This window comes from Amborella trichopoda, chromosome 13, assembly GCF_054954075.1.
Source record: "Amborella trichopoda isolate Santa Cruz 75 chromosome 13, AtrichopodaSantaCruz75HAP2 v2.0, whole genome shotgun sequence".
In the NCBI taxonomy this organism is placed as follows: domain Eukaryota; kingdom Viridiplantae; phylum Streptophyta; class Magnoliopsida; order Amborellales; family Amborellaceae; genus Amborella; species Amborella trichopoda.
Window position 1 is genome coordinate 42,079,126 of NC_142348.1, and position 22,058 is coordinate 42,101,183.

General features: G+C 35.4%; 1 protein-coding gene across 2 annotated transcripts in view; it reads right to left on the reverse strand.

Moving 5' to 3' along the window:
- Positions 1-11,848: 11,848 nt before the first annotated feature.
- LOC18442466 (eukaryotic initiation factor 3 gamma subunit family protein) overlaps positions 11,849-22,058 on the reverse strand; it is a 37,053-nt gene continuing 26,843 nt past the window's right edge. For both annotated transcript variants that reach the window (XM_006852682.4, XM_088855381.1), the window contains 4 exons: positions 13,560-13,937; positions 13,316-13,421; positions 12,744-12,830; positions 11,849-12,291 (listed from right to left, as the gene is read on the reverse strand). In XM_006852682.4, coding sequence (XP_006852744.1) covers positions 12,184-12,291; positions 12,744-12,830; positions 13,316-13,421; positions 13,560-13,937 — 679 coding nt within the window. In that variant the 3' untranslated portion in view covers positions 11,849-12,183. The remainder of the gene's footprint in view (positions 12,292-12,743; positions 12,831-13,315; positions 13,422-13,559; positions 13,938-22,058) is intronic.

Sequence of the window (22,058 nt, forward strand, 5' to 3'; positions counted from 1 at the left end):
GTATAATTACTTGTGTTTGTTAGATTTCAAATCAGGTGGTTGTAAGAGTGTCTTGACTAAACTCAAAATTAAAAAGAAAAAAATTGAACTTCGTGATATATCCTAAGCTATCCAATTAAACATCTAATTGTAACCTCCTTATAACGAAGATAAATGATCTCATAGTATACAATCTCTTACCAATAATATAGCCCTAGTTAGCATTATCAATACCGTACCAGTTGGTTTGACTGGTTGGACTATTAATGGGTGTTTTGACTGATGAGGTCCAATGCAAAAATTAAGATTCATCGAAAACTAGTGAAAACTAATTTCCGTTTAGGATCAGATTAGATCTATTTGATTGTAAGCTACACCACCAGAGTTTCAAATGACCTTGACTCTAGGCCAGTTAGGATAGTAAGTCTTTGAAATAGAAAGGTGATTCCAAATATCATGCTTGCATCTCTTGGACACCCATTAAATGAAGCTGCTAATATAACTCATTTCAATGGTAGCTTAGCTGAAACTGTTGCATGAACTTGGTCAATTGTTTTCACATTATCATTATTTGTCATAGTTAATAGCATATATGTGTGGGTCAGACCTCTCTTTAAGAACTCAATGATATGTACATGAGAAATTACTCTTCTAAAGAAATTAATTTATATAATATACTTTTTGATGTCCTCCAAATTTACCCTCAACACTCTTAATTAGATTTGGCCAATTGTAAGCTTCACCACAAGAGCTCAAATGATCTTTAACTCTAGGCTAATTAAGAATGTATAATTTTTTTTTTTTTTTGGGTAAATTCATTAGGGAAGACAAGCCCCTACCCGTTTTTTCAAGTAGATTAAGAGTTAGCTTTTTTAAAGTACTAGGGGGATGGTGTTTTGTAGTGGGAATGAAAACCACAACATGATGACTAGGGTGTGGGGGAGCTACACCCCAGCCCCAGCCCCAACCCCAACCCCAACCCCTTTCCCAAGAATGTACTCCTTTCAAAAATAAAAAGGTCAAGCTTTCCAAATTGTTGAACTAAAGTCGTTGCATCCAAATGTCATGGTTGAATCTGTTGGAGCCCCAATAAATGAAGTTGCAAATATAACTCATTTCCCAACCTTACTTTCCCTAACTTGTCTATCTATAATGACATTGTAAAATCCCTAGTAGTACTTAGTTCTCAATTTTTGTTTATTGTCTGTAAAAAATCGTAAGTGAAACGTCTCTATCTTTATGTACATTGTAAGAGCCATCTGCTTTACAATAGGATGGCCTTCCATTAGACTTTATTCACAATTTATATATGTAAGATTCATGACAAATAATATCCTTTCTTTACATTTAACACATTATGCTTTTCTCGGTATCCTAGAACGCCATCTTATGTCACCATAGGGAAAAGTAATGATATGTTATAATGGATCATAAGAACCTCTAAATTGAGACACTGTAAATGTTTCTCAATATTTCCCTTGAATAATAATATTTCGAACCAGAATATGTGCATCATTATCTTTCTTGATCCAAACTGCAGCAAGTTGTGATATAATATGTTCATTATGAACTATTTGATCGAGTATTGAATCATAGTTGATCACCAATCTTCATGGTCTTAAATCAAGGAAGTTTTAGGCTTCAAAGAACAGAAAGATAAGGATTATATTATCGCAAAATATGTGTAAGGTGTTCGATCAATGTAGGGTTCAACATGTTCAATATTCCAAGCAATACGGGTAGGATTAAGTGCCACTTTTTTTTTTGGAAAGGGGGGAGAGGGGGAGTTGGTGTGGGTGGGTCAGAAAATATAAACATGCACATGGTATATGTGTGTGTGTGCGAGCAAATGTTTTGAGGCCATCTTCTTTTTTTTTATTTTTCTTCTATGCAGAGAGAGCACTTGGCCTTGTGACCGAGAGAGAGAAGGGGCTCAAACATTTGAACAGGCGTAAACTTTTTTGTTTTTTAAGGGACTCGTGTTTTCCTTTCTTTTTTAGTTTTTTATTATATGGCACTAGGCATATATGGTTTTTAGGGGCTAGAATGCCTTCCAAAAACCTTTTCCTTCCATTTTAGGAGGGGAGGGGCGATATACCTTTTTAACCTTCGTAGGGGCATTTTTCTTCCTCGGGCAAAGTTGCACCTAGGTGCCGTCAAGGCGCTTAGGAGCACACTCAAGGCTGATTTTTTCATCATTGAACATGTTGTAATGTCCTAAGACAATTGGAAACTTTATTGTCACTATCATAAAAATATAATTGCAAGAACCTAGAAAATTGCTCATTTGGAATAAGAGATAAAAGACGATGATTGATATATCAGTCGCTTAAAAACTATAAATAACGCTTCTCCTTTCAGTAGTTGCTTAATGCTATACACGAAAAGCATTGTAAACTGTCATTATATCCTCAAACATTTGTTTTTAATTAGAAAAGGGGCTGGGATCGTGGTGGTAGCATCCCTACGCCCAGTTACGGTATCTATTCCTACACCTCCAGTTAACACAACTCCCCTATCTATTGAAAAAAAACGGGTAGGGGCTTGTCTTCTCTACTGAATTCCCAAAAACAAAAAAAAAAAATTGTTTTTAATTAGTTTGTAAGACTCAACTAGTGGGAAAACAATTCATATATAGTTCAATTTGTCTAGGCAATTCAACACTACTGCACCTTCTCCATGACAAAAAAACTGGTTTCAAATTAAAACTTGATTACATGACAATTTTAGTAAACAATAAGAAGATTGAGATAGAATTCTAGATCCGTGATACAATCACATGTGTAATCCTCAAAAGGTTGGGGGGCTTGTTTGATCATAGTTATCAAGACTGGACCAGAGTGGTTGGTCCTCCCTGTTGAACCATCAATTGTAGCATTCGTCAATCTAGTCCAGAAATCAAGTTTAGTTGAAAATCAATCAAAACCCAAGTTTTATCAGTTTCGGCCTGTAGGACCAACTGATTTTGATATATTTGTCTTACAAAATAAAGTTTGATAATTTTTTATATGTTTTTATAGTTTTAACTTATTATTTTCATTTTTATAAAATTTAGTCCAACTGATTTGATTAGCAGTCGAACTAGTTTTGATTAGACCAAACCCCTCATCAATTTAATTGCCGGTCATGTCCTAATGACACTATGTTCGATTTTCTATAATTTCTATGAAAAGCCTCTTTTCGCTCCGAATGGTGAGGAATATTTAAAATAGACGATTGATTTGATGATGAAGATTTATGAAGGAGGTGGAGGGTGACAAACAAGAGGAAACATTGGTTGATGCTAAGCCTATCCGAGTGATACCAAGTGAAGTTGAGTTGGATCAAGCTAATGAGAGCGAGGTGATGCAGAAAGGAGAAGTGAAAATGGTGCTTATCACTATGAAGGTGAAGCAAGAAGAAAATGAAGTTGAGGGAGGTAGTTTCAATGGTGCATGAGAGCTCAATAAAAGAGGACAAAGACACTGTGGGTAAAGAAGTTGATGATGCAGCAAAAGGACAAAAAGTGATGCAGGAAGTGGTAAAAGTGGCCACATTGGTTGGCCAAAATGAAGCAGCAGGAGCTGGCACTAGGGAAGGTGCTCACCGTGGGGCTGGCCTGAAATTTAAAGGAAGATAATATGTTGAAATGTGCATGGTCTTGGGGACAAGAGAAGGGAGAATGATTTTCTTTTTTTTTGGATAAGAAAAGAAAGTCCTGATAATCTGGTTTTGCAGGAAACTAAGGTACAAAAAGTTACTGCAAATGTGGGGTTTAAAGTCAATGCAGTATGTAGTAAAAGAATCAGTGGGTTAGTCAGGGGGTATTTGGACAGTATGGGACCCTACGTCTTTTAGTTTAATCTGATCTGACTGTGGTACTTGGTTAGTTTCTGTTTGTTTGTAATGGTTTTAACTGGATGTTTTCAAATGTATGTGGCCCAAAATGTTCATGGCTATAAAAATGATTATTGGTAATCTCTATTATAAGATGGCCTGAGGAATCTACTTTTTGCAGTAGAATTACTCCGTTTATGAAAGGTTTTTCTAATTTTAATCTATAAAATGAATTGATGGACTTACCTACTTTTGAAGCATAATTTACGAAGACAAATAATTATTTGGGTGATACTATCATGGCCAAATTTGATTGATGCTTATTTTCTGGTTCTCTGGCGAGTTTTTTCCAGCTATTAATTGCAAACCTGTGCAGAAGCTATCATCTGATCATGTGCCGTTATTAGTTGAAATAGGGGTTGGTAAGGTTTCATTGCCCTTTAGCTTTCGAAAGTGGCTGGCTTTCTGATAGAAATGCATGTGAGGTGATTATGAATGGTGGATGTCGAGTAATGAAAATGGGTGGTATGGTTATCAAGTTTCGAAAAAGACACAATATTAAAAGGCAGCTGATAGAGTGGAGGAGGATGCATAAGAACAATTTTAAAGAAAGAACTGGTTTAATAATGGAAATGATTGGAGAGTTTGACAAATCTGAGTAGGAAAGAGTTTTTATTGATGTTGTCTCTAAGGTGCGAAGAATGGAGTTATATGGAGAGCTAGAGGTAAGGTAGGAAGAGATATATTAGTGGCAAGGGTCTAGAATAAAGTGTTAAAAGAGGGGCACTCAAATGCTAAATGTTTTCATTCTATAGTAAATGCCAGAAGACCTACAAACAACTTATAGGGTATCAAGATTGAAGGTGTACATGAGAATAATTGGGAAGGTATTGAAAATGCTATTATCAATTGTTAAAAAAGGCATTTACAGTTGAGAGAGTATCTACTATTGATTTGTCACATATACAGTTATTCAAACTCTCTAATGAGCAAAAAAATATAGTTAGAAAGGCCATTTTTAGAACAGGAAGTAAAGGATTCTATTTTTAGTTTGTCTAGGGACAGGGCTCCCAACCCTAATGGTTTTCCACTTATTTTCTTTCAACACTTATGGGAAGCCATTAAAGGGGATTTCATATCAATAGCAAATGAGTTTATTATGGGGCGAATAAACAAAAGTGGTAAGCGCTAGTTATATTGCATTGAAACCTAAACAGGCAGTGATTAGTAGTTTGAATGATATCCAACCAATTAGTTTATTAACAAGCCTCTATAAATCATTACAAAGACGTTATCTAAAGGGTTAAAAGAGGTTTTGCTTGGTATTTTTCTGGGACTCCAATCTGCCTTCATCAACGCAAGAGAAATTATGGGCAATATACTCCTTGCTCAAGAGTGTATCTGCTCGAGAAAAGCTGATAACAATGTTGGGTTGGTCTGTAAATTAGACTTGAAGAAAGCCTATGACAGGGTGGATTGGGAAGTCTTGTTAAGGACAAAGGATGCAATTGGTTTCGGTGCTCCGTGGAGATTTTGGATAAAGTCTTGTTAAGGACAATGGAAGCAATTGGTTTCGGTGCTCTGTGGAGATTTTGGATGGAAAGGTGTCTTTCATATGCACATTTTTCTATATTGATTAATGATAAGTTTTTTAAAGTTTTTTCAGGGAGTAATGCTCTGTGATGCACGGAGAAAATAGAAGTGAAATAATAAAAATACACAAAAAAATCGTTGAGAGAATATACCCTCTCTCAAAGTCTACAAGAGAATCCACCCCAAATACAAAAGCATGCAAGGGAATCCACCCCAAAAAGATATTATCACACGATCAATTTTATTCAACTTTCATTCTCTGATCATTCTTGATCTGTTTATAATAAGGTATATCTTCTTTTTAAATACACTTCAAATAAAATAAATAAATAACTAAAAAAACCTTAAATAAAATAAAACCTCTCTAAAAAAAATGTATGTACTTCCCCTATCTTCTTTTTTTTAACCTCACGTATCTTCTTTCTTTTAACCTCACATGCCACCTCTCTCTCCTTATTTTCTCTCTCCCCCCTATTTTCTCTCCTCCCTATCTTCCTAAATCCTCAGGCACCAAAATTTCTCCATCTTTATCTTTCTTATAAATCCATCTCTATTTAAATCTCCTATAAATCTCTAAGTAAATCTCTCAAATCCATCAAAATAGGAGACCTAAATCAACCATATCCCCAATTCTACTAAAACTCATACCTCACCTTATCTATGCAAACTTTTTAAATTTTTATTTGCATCACTCTGTCACCTTATTTGTTCACCATTATAGCTGAGTTGTTCATAGTTTTGTTGAAGAATGTGGAGGAAGCTAGATTGTTTCATGGTTTTCAGGTTGCTAATAGAGGCAAAAGGTACTTTGATTTACAATATGGGGATGACACTGTATTCTGTGATGCAAGTACTAATAATGTGGAAGTGTTGAAAAGGTTTGTTTTATGTTGAGATCATAATAGGGCTGAAAGTTAATATGAAGGAAACTGTATTTGTTGGGGCGGCTTGTGAAGAATCAAAAGTTAAAGAGATGGCATCGATTATGAAATGTAGGGCTGCAGAATTTCCAGTCAAATATTTAGGAGTTCCTTTAATGGATACTAGGGCTGAAGGTCTATATGGGATCTAAATCTTCAAAGAATGCAATACAAATTGAACTTATGGAAATCCAAATATTTGTCTTTTGGAGGCAGGTTGACTTTGATCGAGTCGATTCTCTCTAATCTGCCCATTTTAATGTGTCTTTGTATCGAATTCCAAATGATATACTTACCCAAATGATATAGCAAGGCAAATTGACAAACTAATGAAGAGGTTTTTGTGAGGTGATACTAATGATCTGAGAAGGTTTAGTCTGGTAGCTTGGAATAATGTCTGTACTCCGAAGAAGATGGGTGGGATGGGCTTAAAAAAGATTTGAACTACGAATATTGTGTCAGAGACTAATGGAGAGATCTTTTTAAGGAGAAGTATGGTTGGGACTATGAATATGGTTTGATATGTTAAAGTATTACTAGAAAGGGTGTTTCCATTGTTTGGAAAGGTATGTGACTGTCACGATAGTTTTCATAAGCAACGCATCGGTGTGGGTTGGGGATAGAAGGAAAAGCTTGTTTTGGCATAAAAAATGGCTAGGTGATTGTTGTATTTCCTGCTCTGTATGGAAAACTGGACGATACTAATCCTACAGTAAATGATATGGCGGAGGGTGAAGGATACAAAACTGTACGGAGCATTAGTGTCATAATCGACAAAAACAGGAGGTGATTTCTCAGTTTCAGCAATGCATGCATATACGTGTGGTCCAAGGGTCAAGAGAGAATTATTTAGGAGTTATGTGATGATGGAGATTTCTCAGTAAGGTTGACTTATTCTTTAATATTTTGTGACCGGTTTGAGAGCAGTGTAACTGGTTTAATGCCTGTTGCCTATTCCTCATCAGGTAAGATGTTTCTCTTATTAATATGTCTCAAAAAGCTATTATCTGTTGATATGCTGAGGGGTAAGATATTCTAAATGTTTGTATTATAGTTGTGCATGACAAGGAGTCTGTGGACCGTTTCTTTGTTGAATGCTCCTTAGTAAGAAGAATGTCGGAATGGGTTAAACATAGAGACTCATGATCAAGCTGCTGAGTTGTTAACTGTAGTGTTAGTGCGGTCGGAAGAATGCTTATAAGAACACTTAGAGGCGCGGTGGTGTAGGAAGTATGGAAGGAAGGGAATGGTAAAATCTTAGAGAATATGTCGAAGTAATTTAGGAAAGAGTTTTGTTTAGAGTGGTTGAACATACAGCAGGTTGCAAGAAATTTTGCGATTGGCTGAGGACTGACTTAATGTATAAAATGGATGAAGTGTTGAATATAAGCTGTAGGAAAAAGGAGAGGGTGCGCAATTGGGTTGCGCCTAATGGAGGGGTATTAAAGCTCAATGTCAATGGAAGCTCATTGGGAAATCCTGGGGTAGGTGATATAGGAAGGGTTACAAGAGATAGTGAAGCGAATGTACTAAGAAAATATTATGGCCCTGTGGGTGAAGCTACTGCTAATGTTGCTAAATTTAAGTCATTGGTGCAAAGTCTGAAGATAATAAAGGAAATGGGGAATAAATTTGTTGCTGAGGGGCATTCTTAATGTGATAAATTAGTATAATGGGAAGAATAATTTTCCTTGGAGGACAGTGGAATTATTTAAGGAAGTAATGGATGTGTCAAGGCAAAGATGTGATTTTTTAGCATGTCTACAGAGAAAAAAAATTAAATTGGCTGATGGATTGGCAAGATGTGGCGCGCAAGCTCAAGCTCTGTATGTGGAATAAAGATGTCTTTGTCAAATTTTGTGTTTTTTTTATTGATTTTTGTATTGTTTGTTGTTACATTCCTGCTTTTAATCAACTCTTTATAATTGAACGGTTGGATTAATAACGGACTTGGCAATATATATATATATATATATATATATATATATATATATATATATATATATATATATATATATATATATATATATATATAAAAGAATTCTAGTTTAAAAAAAACAAATGTAAAAAGGTAGAATGAGAGTGAATTCACATTCAATCATATTATAATACATATATTAAATATATGGTGCGGTTTGTATAGAGACTAGAATCTAAACAATCAAATTAGAGCCTACCTTCAAATAGTGTCGAGAAATGTAGTTTCAATATTGGAAATCTTTGTGATAGCCTTAAAATATATTTTCATATTTAGTTCTAAAGTTTAAAGCTTCAAAAATAGTGTAGATCGATAGATCTATGAAAACTTGAAACTTGAAGGTCCAAAAATAAATTACAAAATCACTATTTCCAAAACTTGAAATCTATTTTTTTCTCATGTCCTTGCATCTTGATGTCGAGATGATCAGTTTGAGGATATTTGGGCATTAAAATAATCTCTTTTAGTAAAATTTTTGAAGTAGGCCCTAATTTGATTGTTTAGAGCCTCGGTTCTATATAAATTTTTCCCTAAATATAATAATATTTAAGTAATTAATATTGGTTGTGTAATTATAAATATTGTTGACAGAAAAAATATTTTATTATACTTTTATATAAGAGTAAAGTTTATATAGAGCCGAGGCTCTAAACAATCAAATTTGAGCCCGCCTCAAAAATTTCACTAGAAGAGGTTGTTTTGATGCCCAAATATCTTCAAATCGATCATCTCGACATCAAGAGGCATGGACATGGGAAAAAAATGGATTTCAAGTTTGAAAATACACGTTTTTGGACCGTTAAGACTATTACAAAAAAATATATGTTAAGACTATTACAAAGATTTCCAATATTAAAACCACATTTATCAATACTATTTGAAGGTAGGCTCTAATTTGATTGTTTAGAGCCTAGGCTCTATACAAACCGTACCTTTAAATGAACATAGTTAATATTATAGACCATTCATCATAGTGTGTGGTTTGTATAGAGTCTAGGTTCCAAACAATCAATTTAGAGCCTACCTTCAAATAGTGTCGAGAAATGTGGTTTCAATACTGAAAATGTTTATGATAGCCTTCAAAAATATTTTTATATTTATTAATAAATTTTGAAGCTTAAAAAATAGCGTATATATGATGTTAATCATATATGCAAGTGTTTCTACCGAGCTGCCCGATAAAAACAAAGATCGCACACTATATCAAATAATAAAGCATATGAGATATGGCCCATATAGGCCTAGGATAAAAACAAAAAACACAATGCCAGGTTCCACTACGCATATAGTTTCTCATGAACGACAATTTTAACAGATGACAACTACCCAATTTATAAAAGAAAGAACTCCAAAAAATTATATGGCACACATTGTCAATACCATTAATAAATACATGGCTTGTTCTATATAATTCGAAATTAGTCCTCCATTATAACTATCATATAAATGCTGACGTCAACTCCAATATAAAAGTTGTGAAGTAGAATACAAGTTCATGTACAAAGAGCATGATAGAGCGCAAATAAAAGTTGTGCGAAGAAGCTTCCAATAAGCAAGATGAGTATCAGCTTCAAAGAGAAGTTCATTTGATTAGAGTGGCATTGATTGAAATGTTAATTTCTCCCACCACATCCACCAAATCATGGATTAAATAAAGGATTCTCGAATTATAATATAAGATGAAGCACTGATAAAATATGCTTTTAAAGTAGTAGATAGAACATTCCAAGATATCATGCCATCGTCACTACCATTTGGGGAAAAATAATGGTCATTGGGAGTGACTTTCGACAATTCTACATGTAGTATCCTATGGAACTATAGCAGAAATTGAAGGAAATTCATTAACAAGTTTTTATTTATGACCTTTAAGTCATTAACCTGAAACCAGATCAAAAGATGCAGGTTTTTGTTTATGACCTTAAGTCATTAACCTGAAACTAGACCAAAACATGCAGGCAAGAGCTGATCCCTCATTTGCTTTTTTTCCTACTCTGTATCGGAGATGGTATGGAAGAAAACATTTGAATATTACATTCAAATGATATCATGGTCAAAATACCAAAAGGCAAAATTCCACACAAACGGTTCACAAAAATAAACTTTAATGACGTCTTCCAAAATGGAATATCAAGATCAATGTTAGCAGGGAGTGCATTATTTGCTGCACAAAACAAAACGATACCATCGATGTGATGAGTTGAATGATGAGGTCATCTCGTTCTCAAGGAAGAACACGCTCACTGCAACATTGATCCCGTGCCTAAAGATATTCCAATCTACATTCTAAGAAGTTCTAAGTTTACCATTATTGCGATTTATCCTATAATAACTCGTGTGTACGATACGTGTGAATATTACATGTGATCTCCACCCTCCATTCTCGAGGGAAGATCACCCCGGTTGAGATGAATATCAGCTAGTATGAAATCCTTCAGGTGAAGCACCTCAAATCATTTCTCTAGACGACCCATGCCTCTCTAACTATCCAAATTATTTGCACGTATCCAACATCTCTTTTCTAAGGCGAGCACGCAAAACACTATATTTCCATTTGCCAAAACATGTATAATGCATCCATATATTCACACATATTTACATATGGCACCTATGCCCTTCCATATATGCATGCACATGCATGCGTACAGGAAACAAAAGGGGAGAGAGAGACTCAAATTTCTAAAGAAAAAGTACGCGTTTATTTTTTGTACAGGATAGTCGCAATTAATCTTGACTATTGAGATGGGAAATTGGGCGGATGCATTTATGACCAAGCTCAAAGTTCAAAAGAACTATTTTCGAACTTTGTAACACATCCAAGCTATTGAATTTCACATTGGATAGTTATAAATTGTTGCGACCATTCTTTTACTAAATGGCCTCATTGCATACAACCCTTTTTCGAAAGGGTGTGGTTTGTATAGAGCCTAAGCTCTAAACAATCAAATTAGAGCGTACCTTCAAATAATGTCGAGAAATGTAGTTTCAATACTAAAAATCTTTATGATAGCTTTAAAATATATTTTCATCTTTATTTATAAAGCTTAAAGCTTCAAAAATGGTGAAGATCGACAGAACCATGAAAACTTGGAAAACATGAAAATTGACGATTCAAAAATGCATTACAAAATACACTATTTCCAAAACCTGAATCCATGTTTTTCTCATGTCCATGCATCTTGATGTCGAAATGATCAATTTGAGGATATTCGGATATCAAAACAACCTCTTCTAGTGAAATATTTGAAGCAAGCTCTAATTTGATTGTTTAGAGCCTCAGCTCTCTATATAAACTTTTCGTTTTTCGAAATGTGCTCTCTCTATCTTAGAATCTTATTTTAGAAGCACTTATTTCTTTTGTTTGAAACATAAAATTGAATGGAAAAAAAGAGGTTACACACATGACACAAGGGTTGCATTTTGAATATATCTGATTTGAATTTTTTAATTTTTTTTTTGAGAAAATTGAAATACGAAAATAGAAAAATAGAAATATAATATAGTTATACATTTTGGTCTGTTGCATGAGATGAGATGCGGATTCCTATTTTCCCCATCCAAGTGCATCCAAAAATGTCCTATCCATTGCCAAAACCAATTTCATTTACAAAAGCTCAACAATTGCAACTGATGCTCGAACTGCTACAATACAAACTATCAAAACTTTGGGCCCATTAGGACCTACCGGAACACAAAAATGAACAAAGGCAATTACTTTGGGGTTGAGAAATCCCATGTGGACCTTCTCGTAATCTTCACATTCTTGCACAGCCAATTGATGGTTGAGATGACTCAGATGGCTAAACCGCATTGGGGGCAATAATTTACTGAATAATACATTTTTATTAAAAAATTATAGGTAAATAATAGGTGAATGGTGATAAATAAAGGGACTCATCACGTGCTCCCTTGTTCTGATTCACTGTTGAATACACGAGTTCCACTTAGAATGTAACCACCAAACGAGTTCATCTGCATTTGTGGATGTGTTCTTGATGGAAGGACCTGCACAATAGTGTGAGCATTTGCAAGACTAGAATACTCAATCCATCAATCAAAATTCAATTATTTTGCCCAGATAGTTATAATGAAAAACGGATGCTTCGATGGGAAGGATTATGCAATGCCCTTTAGAACAGCCTAAATCCTAATTTGAAGGGCAATATAAATGCAGACACAAAATTATAATACGTAGGAAAATTTATCAAAATACCCATAAGAGATGAACTATTCAATTTTTTACCCATTTGATATAATTCCAACTTAGTACCATGTTTTTTTTTTGGTAAATCAATAGTAAAGGAGTCCCCAACCTGGGGTAAGAATGGAACCCTAAACATCATATTATAACACCTACCACTTTGACCATCAAGGCCCAAAGTCCATTTCTAGAATCATGCGTCTTTTATGGGTATTTTGTTATTAAATCAAAATATATGGGTAGTGTTAAAAATCACCTGATACTCCCGTAGCCAGGGTTCAGAAATCTGCAAACCAATTGCCATTTGCTTTACCTGTAAATTGTGCATGCATATTGCAAGAGGCTGCAACATTTAGAAAGGAAAGATATTAAAGTCATAATGATTAGTTGCAAAAAACAAAATATTGTAGCTGTATATAAGAAAGGCAAGTACATTAAAGAGAAGGCATATATTTTAACTACGGCCATTTTCTTTCTATTTAATAGGTAAAGCTAAGAAATGACACTACTATACATAAAATCAATAGAACATGGAAAATAAACTATCCACAAGAGCTTGACTCTTTCAATACATTTGCTCCCAAAACAACAGACCAAATCACCTGTGTAGTAGCAAAGCATGTCTGTCCATGCATGAATCACATCTGACACAATGTGCATTGTAACTATCAAGACTGAATGTTCCTAATTCCTAATCAAGGTTGCATTTCCCTCTAACCAACGAATCTATTACTATCATCCCCACACCAGACAGGAACATCATTAAGCAAAAGAAACATAGAACTAAATCAAAATAAATAGCATTCTCAGAAATCAAAAGTTACACACCTGAAGATAGTGATGATAGATGGCAAATGGTGCAGAATAGGATAGAAGGGGAAGAAGTTCTTGAATAGCATTCCAGGGATCCAGCTCTGGGGCAGCAACTATCAGGCTGCACAAATTTTGATTTTCAGAAACATCAGTTTAACTCATATAGATTAAATTTACGCTTAGCTCCATAATTTTATGTCCTCGAACATACTGAACATGGTCATCCATCCTAAAGGTATTGATAGATAAAAGACATTACCTTGTAAATCCGTTTTCTTTCCATAACTTGATCTCTTCTTCTGATGCTTGCCTGCCAGGTTTTAATGATTTTGAAACTTTCAGGGAAGATGGATCCTTGTTCTCATCCACACTGTTTGAACACTTCTTAAAACATGTGTCCAAGTCCATGGAAGTAGATTGTTCACTCTCAGAACTTAGGGTAGTTGATGAACATTGATGAGAAGAATTTTCTTCTTGAACTAAGCTCTCCTTCACAATGGATATGGGACCATTAGATGATTCCAAGGAATGGCCATCATTACCTAATAGCTTCATAGAATGCAAATTTTCATTCGATATATGAGCCTCAGAACTTTTCTTAGCCAAATGAAGGTCAGAAAGAGAAGACCGTACAATCCTGCATAACAATTCAATGCATGGAAAGTCTTAAACAACAAAGTAAACCATAAAATGGTAAATGTCAAATCATTGGAGTATCCGGATAGGATCATAAACAGCATATGGGAAGGTCATTAAACCACTGTGTTTCTGAAGAAAATCTTGGTCTACTTTATGGGAGGAATTTAATAATCTTCCAGATCAATCAGATAAATTCCATGTACGACTATTAAATACTAGAATACTAAAAACAAGGTCCAGCATAAACAAGAAAAGTTCAAGAAAGGAGACACTTTTTGTGCTGGAAATAGATGCTAAGACCTGTAAATGTGATTCAGATGTCTTGGATATTGAGACATTACCCCATGTAAAAAGGTCATTTCATTAATTGCTGATGAAAATTCTGATAACTATCAGAGTTCTGACATTTCTAAGCAAAAAATAATGTAAAAATAAAAGACAACGACACCTGCTACACATGCCTAGAGGAAATGGATGAATGGAGTCGGAGAGAACAGGGTATGAATGCAGTCTTGCTGATGTCATCTCTAGTACCTAATTTCTATTTTATTTATTTTTTACTATTTACAGGTTATTGTTCATGAGTTACTATTCATAGGGGCATAGCTGGAATTTTTAATGCTATTTGGGGGGTGGTGTGGAGTTTTTAAGATTTTCTTTTGGAATTTATTAATTAGTAGGGGTAATTTGGTTTTTTATTATACTATAGGGTTTAGGAGTCGGGCTTGGGTCAAGGCGATAGCAGCTGGGTTTTCATAGCACTACTTCTTAAGTTCCATTCCTATGTAACCTTTCCAAGAAAAAAACGGAAGAACAAGATTGGCTATTTGAGACTTTGTACACAGAGGTTAGAGAGTAGTCTTGTGATTTTATCATTTTAGAGACACTTTCTCCATTGAAGCATTGTGTGCTTAACTTTTACAGAATCTATTGAATTCCCAACCCTAATATCTGTTATATCTTGTCCATCAATGCTCATTGTTGCATCAATTGGTATCAGAGCCAATCAATTTTTATCCATGCACTGAAGCAATCAGATTCTTTCGCAACACGAGGATGGCAGCACAAGGGTTGCAGGGAGGAGGATTTATTAGAGGGTCGTAGTTGAGGCGCCAAAGTTAGACCCATGATGGTAGGATTTGGAGGTTATTCTTCAAAGATTCAACATGCTAGCTGCCGAGGTACACCAGATCAGAGATGTTACAATAGAGTTGCGCAGCAAGGGGATAAACCTAAGATGATAACATGTGTCCCCAAGGTTTAGGACGCAAACCAAATACGAATTCGGAGGATGATTCAAACTGTGATAGCCTGCAATCACATCGATCGTCGACAAGAAATGCTTAAAGGCTGTGAATAAAGTATTAGGGTAGATGTTCCTGATTTTACAAGGAGATTTGATAGAGGGGGAAATCATTCTTATTTTTAATATTTGTTTAATTTCAAATGACGTATAATTTTAATTTTAGTTTTGGGTCTACTTTTATGGTTTTTAAGTTGTTTTGGATCCTAGAGATTTTTTATCATCTTTTATTTACTATTCACTGGTACTATTCACAGACTGTTCGTGGGTTACTGTTCACACCGGTAAAATTGTCATTACGCATTTTGTGATTTAGGACTTTTGGGTCATTTTATTTTTTGTATGGATATTTAATGTCCTTAAACCAATGGTTTAAAAAACGGATCGGTGCCCCGGATTGGGCACCCCAAAAACCCATCCGGATCGATGAATCGGCGATTTGGATCGGAAATTGACCGAATCGGTTGGATTAAACCTTAAAAAAAAATCCACAAAAATCACAAAAATTCATTATAAATGTTGTTTTTTAGGAATCCAATAAAAAATGGGGGTACAACATTAATAAACTTTATTTTGTTTCATCAATATGCGAATATTGAGATATTCTTTCCCTGTATGAAGATTCTCATCAAAGATTTATAAATACAATGTTACACAATGAAATTAGAATTATTGGTTTGTATTTTATTATTTTATCATTATTTTACCATACAAAGAAGAATAAATTTGAAATTTGTCTTATAATATCATCTAATTTAAAAATCTAATTTACAACTATAACAAAAAATAATACATTGCATAATTTATAATGTAAATATATTAATAATAAAATATAAGATTTAATTATCTTTGTAATTAGTGTAATTACTAATCACAATATTATAATATAAATGATTCAAAAAACAAGGCTATGACCCTCACAAATAAATGAATCTAATGTGTAATAATTAGTGTTGATAGAAATATAGAATTTAGTAACATAAATTTGCAATCATATTTTAATAAAATTAGGAAAATAAATAAAAATATTCATATTTGCAATGTGGGATAATTGATAAAGAGACTTGAAATAAATTCTAAAGTGGTATGAGCTATTGTTATTTTTCTCTTAAAATATTCCATAAACTAGTTTTTTTTTAATATTCAATAAACTAATATTATTTTTTGGTTTTACTGATATCCTATGAGCTAGTACTAATATTTTAAGAAAAAATCTTATTAACAACTATAAGAAAAAATAAAAAAATTCACTAAGTATTTAGAAGCTCAAAATCTTTTTTCCTTTATTCTTTATTTTTTATTTTTATAATATTGATAGATTGTATAGTGGAACACAATATTTTAGATATTTTTTTATTGTTCAAAATAAAATATTTTAGATCCAAAACTACAACATAAGTATGCTTTTTCAATATATTGTGATCCTGCAGGACAATGGTATATGCACTTTTTATTATGTCCCTACGAACCTTACCACTTGTAAGTTATGCGCACTGCTCGCAACGCAATCCCACATTGAAAATTTTAACTTGAACGAGCACATATAAATACCATTGAATGGGCCACTTGAAATAGCATGAGCATGAGGTGGAGAATCGTGTACTTTAAAAGTACGCGCATGAGTGGAGAGTTTGTGTTTTAAAGTCTAGAACGTTCTGTGACGTGGAGCAATGAGGTTGGATATGTGATGTCATGAAACGATATGTGACATCATAATGTGAGAAAAACAGCCGGGTCAACAATTTGTGATGTCAAGTGAGAAAAAACGGGATATGTGATGTCATGAAACGATTTGTGAAGTCATCATGTGAGAAAAAAGGTCGGATCAACGATTTGTGACGTCATCATGTGAGAAACACGGCCGGATCCCGTTTTATAGTTGGATTCAGAACGGTCTAGCCGATTTTTTATCCGGATCGCCAGATTTCAGATCGGATTGGCAATTTTTCAAACACTGCCTTAAACAGTTAAATCAACATTACTTAAGAGGCTCATGGGGCCCTTGAGTAGTCATTCCACGTGATTTTCAAAATTAAAAAAGAAAGAAAATCTTAGCCTTTTGGAACCCTAAGTTTTGGGTAAGGCGAAAACCTTAAGGTTTCTCCAAATTTTGCTTGTGTTTGGCTGGATTTCTTATTGTTTTTAATGTTTTCCAAATTTTCCTATATCAATTTGGTATCATAGCTCAAGGTTTCTTCAACAATAAGGTCAGGAAACTACAGCCAAATCTAGGGTTTGTTGATTTTGGCCAAGTTTTGCCAAAACAGCCTGAATCTTCCTAATTTCAGTAAAGTTTTTTATTGATCCTATGCTTAGGGTTTGTGATTACGCAGAATCTATGGCAGCCAGAAGAATCTATGGAAGGGGAACTTTCATAGACCCACTTCATGATCCCAAAGATGAAGAAATTGAGGAACTTAAAAGGCAAATTCAACAACTAACGCAGCAGTTTCTGAACATCATTCATGGGCAAGACAGTAATCTTTATGTCAAAAAAGATGTCGAGTATAACCCTTTTCATCCCCATGCTCCACATGAAGAGTCGAGTGTCGAGGAAAGTGTTCGAAGATCTCGATGTTGGGGGACATCAATCTAGCATTTTTTTATTTGAATGAGGACATTCTTGTATTTACGCAAGTTCTATCGATAATCCGCATATTGATTTTCCACCAATCTTCGATAAATATTTAGATGAAGAACAAGATCTTATAGGAGATCTGATCTATAATGATGATCAACATTCCATTGTTAAACCAATCTTTGACAAAGTAAAAGATTACTCCAAGGAGAATCAAGGGGTAAAGTTGTTGGTTCAGTCACCGAATCCAACACTCATCTCAAAGATGCACCCATGCTGCGCTCTAGCGCCTAGCCTAGGCAATTTCAACAAGGCTATATGGTTGAACTGATGCAATTTCAACCAGTTCATATTGCTAAACAAACTTTATCAACATACAATAACCCTTTCCTTTTGAGTTTCTCAAAAGTGTTTATGGATATATCAACTGATTGCATGGACTCAGTTTCAATGCACAATCTTTGTGTTTTAATTACTACAATAACCCACAAATCCCAGGATCATATTTACAATATTTGGATTAAAGAAGATTGTTGGACTAATGCAAATTTCATCTTGACACACTTCAAAACTCGAGGATGAGTTTTCTCCAACCAGGGGAGAATGATGAAGGGTAAAATTACTCTTACTCTTAATATTTATTTCATTTCGAATGATGTATATTTTTATTTTAGTTTTAGGGTTTATTATTGGGGCGTTTAAGATTTTTAGGATTCTAGGGTACTATTCACAGGTACTACTCATGGGTACCGGTCATAGGTTATTATTCATAGGAGTAAAATTGTCATTATGGATTTTGTAATTAAGTTAGGACTTTTGGGTTATTTTATTCTTTGTATGGACATTTAATGTTCTTGAATAATTAGATAAAGGCCCTTGGTCATTCCACATGATTTTTAGAATTGAAAAAGAAAGAAAAGCATAGTATTTTGGAAATCTAACTTGGGATGAAGCGGAAACCTTATGGTTTCTCCAAATTTTGCTTGTGTTTGGCTTAATTTCTTGCTGTTTTTACTATTCTTCAAATTTCCTACATGAAGATCACAGTCAGATGACTTCCTTGATTGTCTTACAAGTCTTGAACACTTTTGTGGATGAAAGGATATGGCAGAGCTTAAAAGATAGGATATGTTGGTACCAAGACTAAAAGGACATGGCAACAAATATAAGTCAATCTCACAAGAAAGGGAAGCAAGAGGTCCGCAGTTCGAAGAAGATGGAGAGGTGTTTGAAGGGAAAATTTTCTGCCCAAAGCTTATATGCAAGATCTCTACCGATGACTGCATTATTTACGGCAAAAAGATGGTTCATTACAGGATCATACAAAAGCCTTCTATCAGTTGTTGAGTCAGAATAATATTCTAAAGACTAATGACCAAGTGATTGCAGATATACCAGTGGGCTACGTATGGCAATACAAGATATGTTGCTATGCATCAGATTTTTACCTTGGATCAGGCATATCAGCTTGCTTAGAATGCCAAGACTAGGCCTGACAATGGCCTTGGCAGCACAGCCTAGTGGACCCAGCCCTAAAAACCCAGGACTTGGGCCACAAGATGTGGCTCGAGGGCCAGGCCACCACGGCTTAAGGGTAGAGCCAGCCTGGGCAAGGCCAGGGTTAAACAGTTGCCGCTCAGCCCGGCCAGGCCCTTAGTTTACTTTTTTCTTTTATTTTCGTGGATTGTATTTGGCCTGGCCCAGCCTTTACCAGGGCCTCTTCAGCCCGGTCCGTGCCGGGCTAGGCTCGGACTGGCCCTATAGGGACTGAGGCCAGGCCAAGGCTGGCACCCAGCCCGTTGCCAACCGTAGCAAAGACCAAATTGCGCAAATCTGGGCTCAATCACTTTGTAGATAAGCGACCAGCCACTATAAAGTCCAAAGAGGTAGGGGGCAAACCCCTAACCAGTCCCGTGGTGAGGAAGAACGCAGATTTAAGGGCCAAACCTCCAAACACAAGCCTAGCACACACTACAGCCCCAAAAGAGCCGTAAATTAGAAACATGCTTCAAGTGTGGGGAGTAGGGATATAGGTCTTATGATTGTACAAAGCGCCAAGATGGTCTACACTTACGAGGGGAATCCGTGGAGGGTAATGAGGAGGAAGATGTGCACACCAATGAAGGGAGTGAGGCTGATATCGATAGAGGCCAAGAGGACACATACGTCAATGACGGAAACCTCCTAGTGATTCAACCTATGCTAGCTGCAACCAAGGTTGTTGATGAGTCAATGGTAGCGCACTAACATCTTTTGCACAAGATGTATTGTACAAGGCAACGTATGCACAGTCATTGTTGATAGTGGGAGATGCAAGAACTTGGTCTCCCAAGAGATGGTGAACAATCAAAGTTCAAGAAGAGAAGCATACCATCCCTACAAGATACAGTAATTCAAACAAGGTAATGTAAGGCTCTTGCTGATTCTCATTGATTAGTTTCATTTTCTATTGGTAAACAGTATAATGGCTCCATATAGTGCAGCATATTACCAATGGTCACCTGGCACTTGCTCTTGGGACGTCGTTGGTAGTACGAGCATTCCATGATTCATAATGGATGGAACAATAGGTATTCGATTATCAAGGATGGTGTGAATGTCAAACCACACCCTTTAAGAGTTGAAGATAAAGAGAGGGTTAAAGTGAAAAAGAAAGTAGTAGTTCTGTCCACGCAACATTTTTTGGCTTAAAGTAGTGAAAAAGGGGTTATGTATGCCTTAATAATAAAGGACAATGGTCACATTGCGGTGGGGAATGAGGTAGCTAAGCAGCCTTTGGATGAATTCCAATATTTGATGCCTGAAAAATTACCCAGTGGGTTACCTCCCGTAAGAGATATCCAACACTGCATAGACTTGGTTCTGCAAGTTAGTTTACCAAATATACCACACTACCGCATGAGTCTGCATGAGCATGATGAGCTACATAGGCACGTTTCAGACCTATGGGATAAGGGGTCGATTCGTGAGAGCCTAAGTCCAGTGTTGTCCCTGCAATGTTAACTCCCAAAAAAGATGGCACTGCGAATGTGTGCGGCCAGTAGGGCCATAAACAATACCACAATCCAATATAGATTCACCATACCCTGCTTAAATGATATGTTGGACATGTTATCGGGATCTAAGGATATTTTTCAAGATTGACTTACAAAGTGGGTATCATCAGATCAGAATTAGATCAGAAGATGAATAGAAAACAACATCCAAGACTTGGGAGGAGTTATGTGAATGCTTAGTGATGCCTTTTGCGTCTGGTACTTTTATGCAAGCTACGAATCTAGTGCTCAAACCATTCATAGGGAATTTGTTGTGGTGTTATGTTTTGATGATATTTTGAGTTGCAGCAGTACAATTGAGGAACATTTGATTCATTAGAGATGGATTTTGGAAACATTATGGGCTGAAACATTATTTATAAATCTTAAGAAGTTTTCTTTCTTGAAAGACAATCTTGTTTTCTTGGGATATGCAGTATCTGCTGAGGGGATTAAAGTGTATTCGATTAAGGTCCAGCAATCATTGACTGGCAACATTGACTTGTATTGGGATGTGCATAGTTTTCACAAACTAGCTACATTTTATTGGCAATTTATTAAGAACTTCAGCAGCTTGATAGCTCCCATTAGAGATTGTATGTGAAAAGGCAACTTTGTTTGGATAGATGCAACCAATGATTGCTTCAGATATTGATTAAAGAAAAGATTACACAACCATAGGTCTTGGCTTTACCGAGTTTTGATAAAGTTTTTCAGGTGGATTGTGATGCATCCTATGTTGGAATTGGGGCCGTTTTGAGCCAGGAGAGTAAGCCTGTTGCTTTCTTCAGTGAGGAGTTAAGTGATTCTAAGTCACGCTATTTGGCATATGATTCGGATATCTATGCGAGTGCATGCCCCTTAGCCAATGGAGGCACTATTTGATTGAGCAGGAGTTTGTTTTGTATTCCAATCACGTGGCCTTAAGGTTCCTGAGTACTCAGAAAACTTTGAATAGAAGACATGCCAAATGGGTTTCATACTTACAGTAGTTCACTTTTTTTAATCAAACACAAGGCTAGAAGTCGAAACCGAGTTGCAGATGCATTGAGCAGGAGATCCATGGCGTTGAACAGAAGATCCATGGTGTGTGTTCTATCGACATCAATTGGAGGCTTTGAAGCAGTCCCTTGACAATATGCTACTCACTCATATTTTCTGAAATTGTTGAACAAGTACGGAAGGGAGATCCAGAAGCTACTA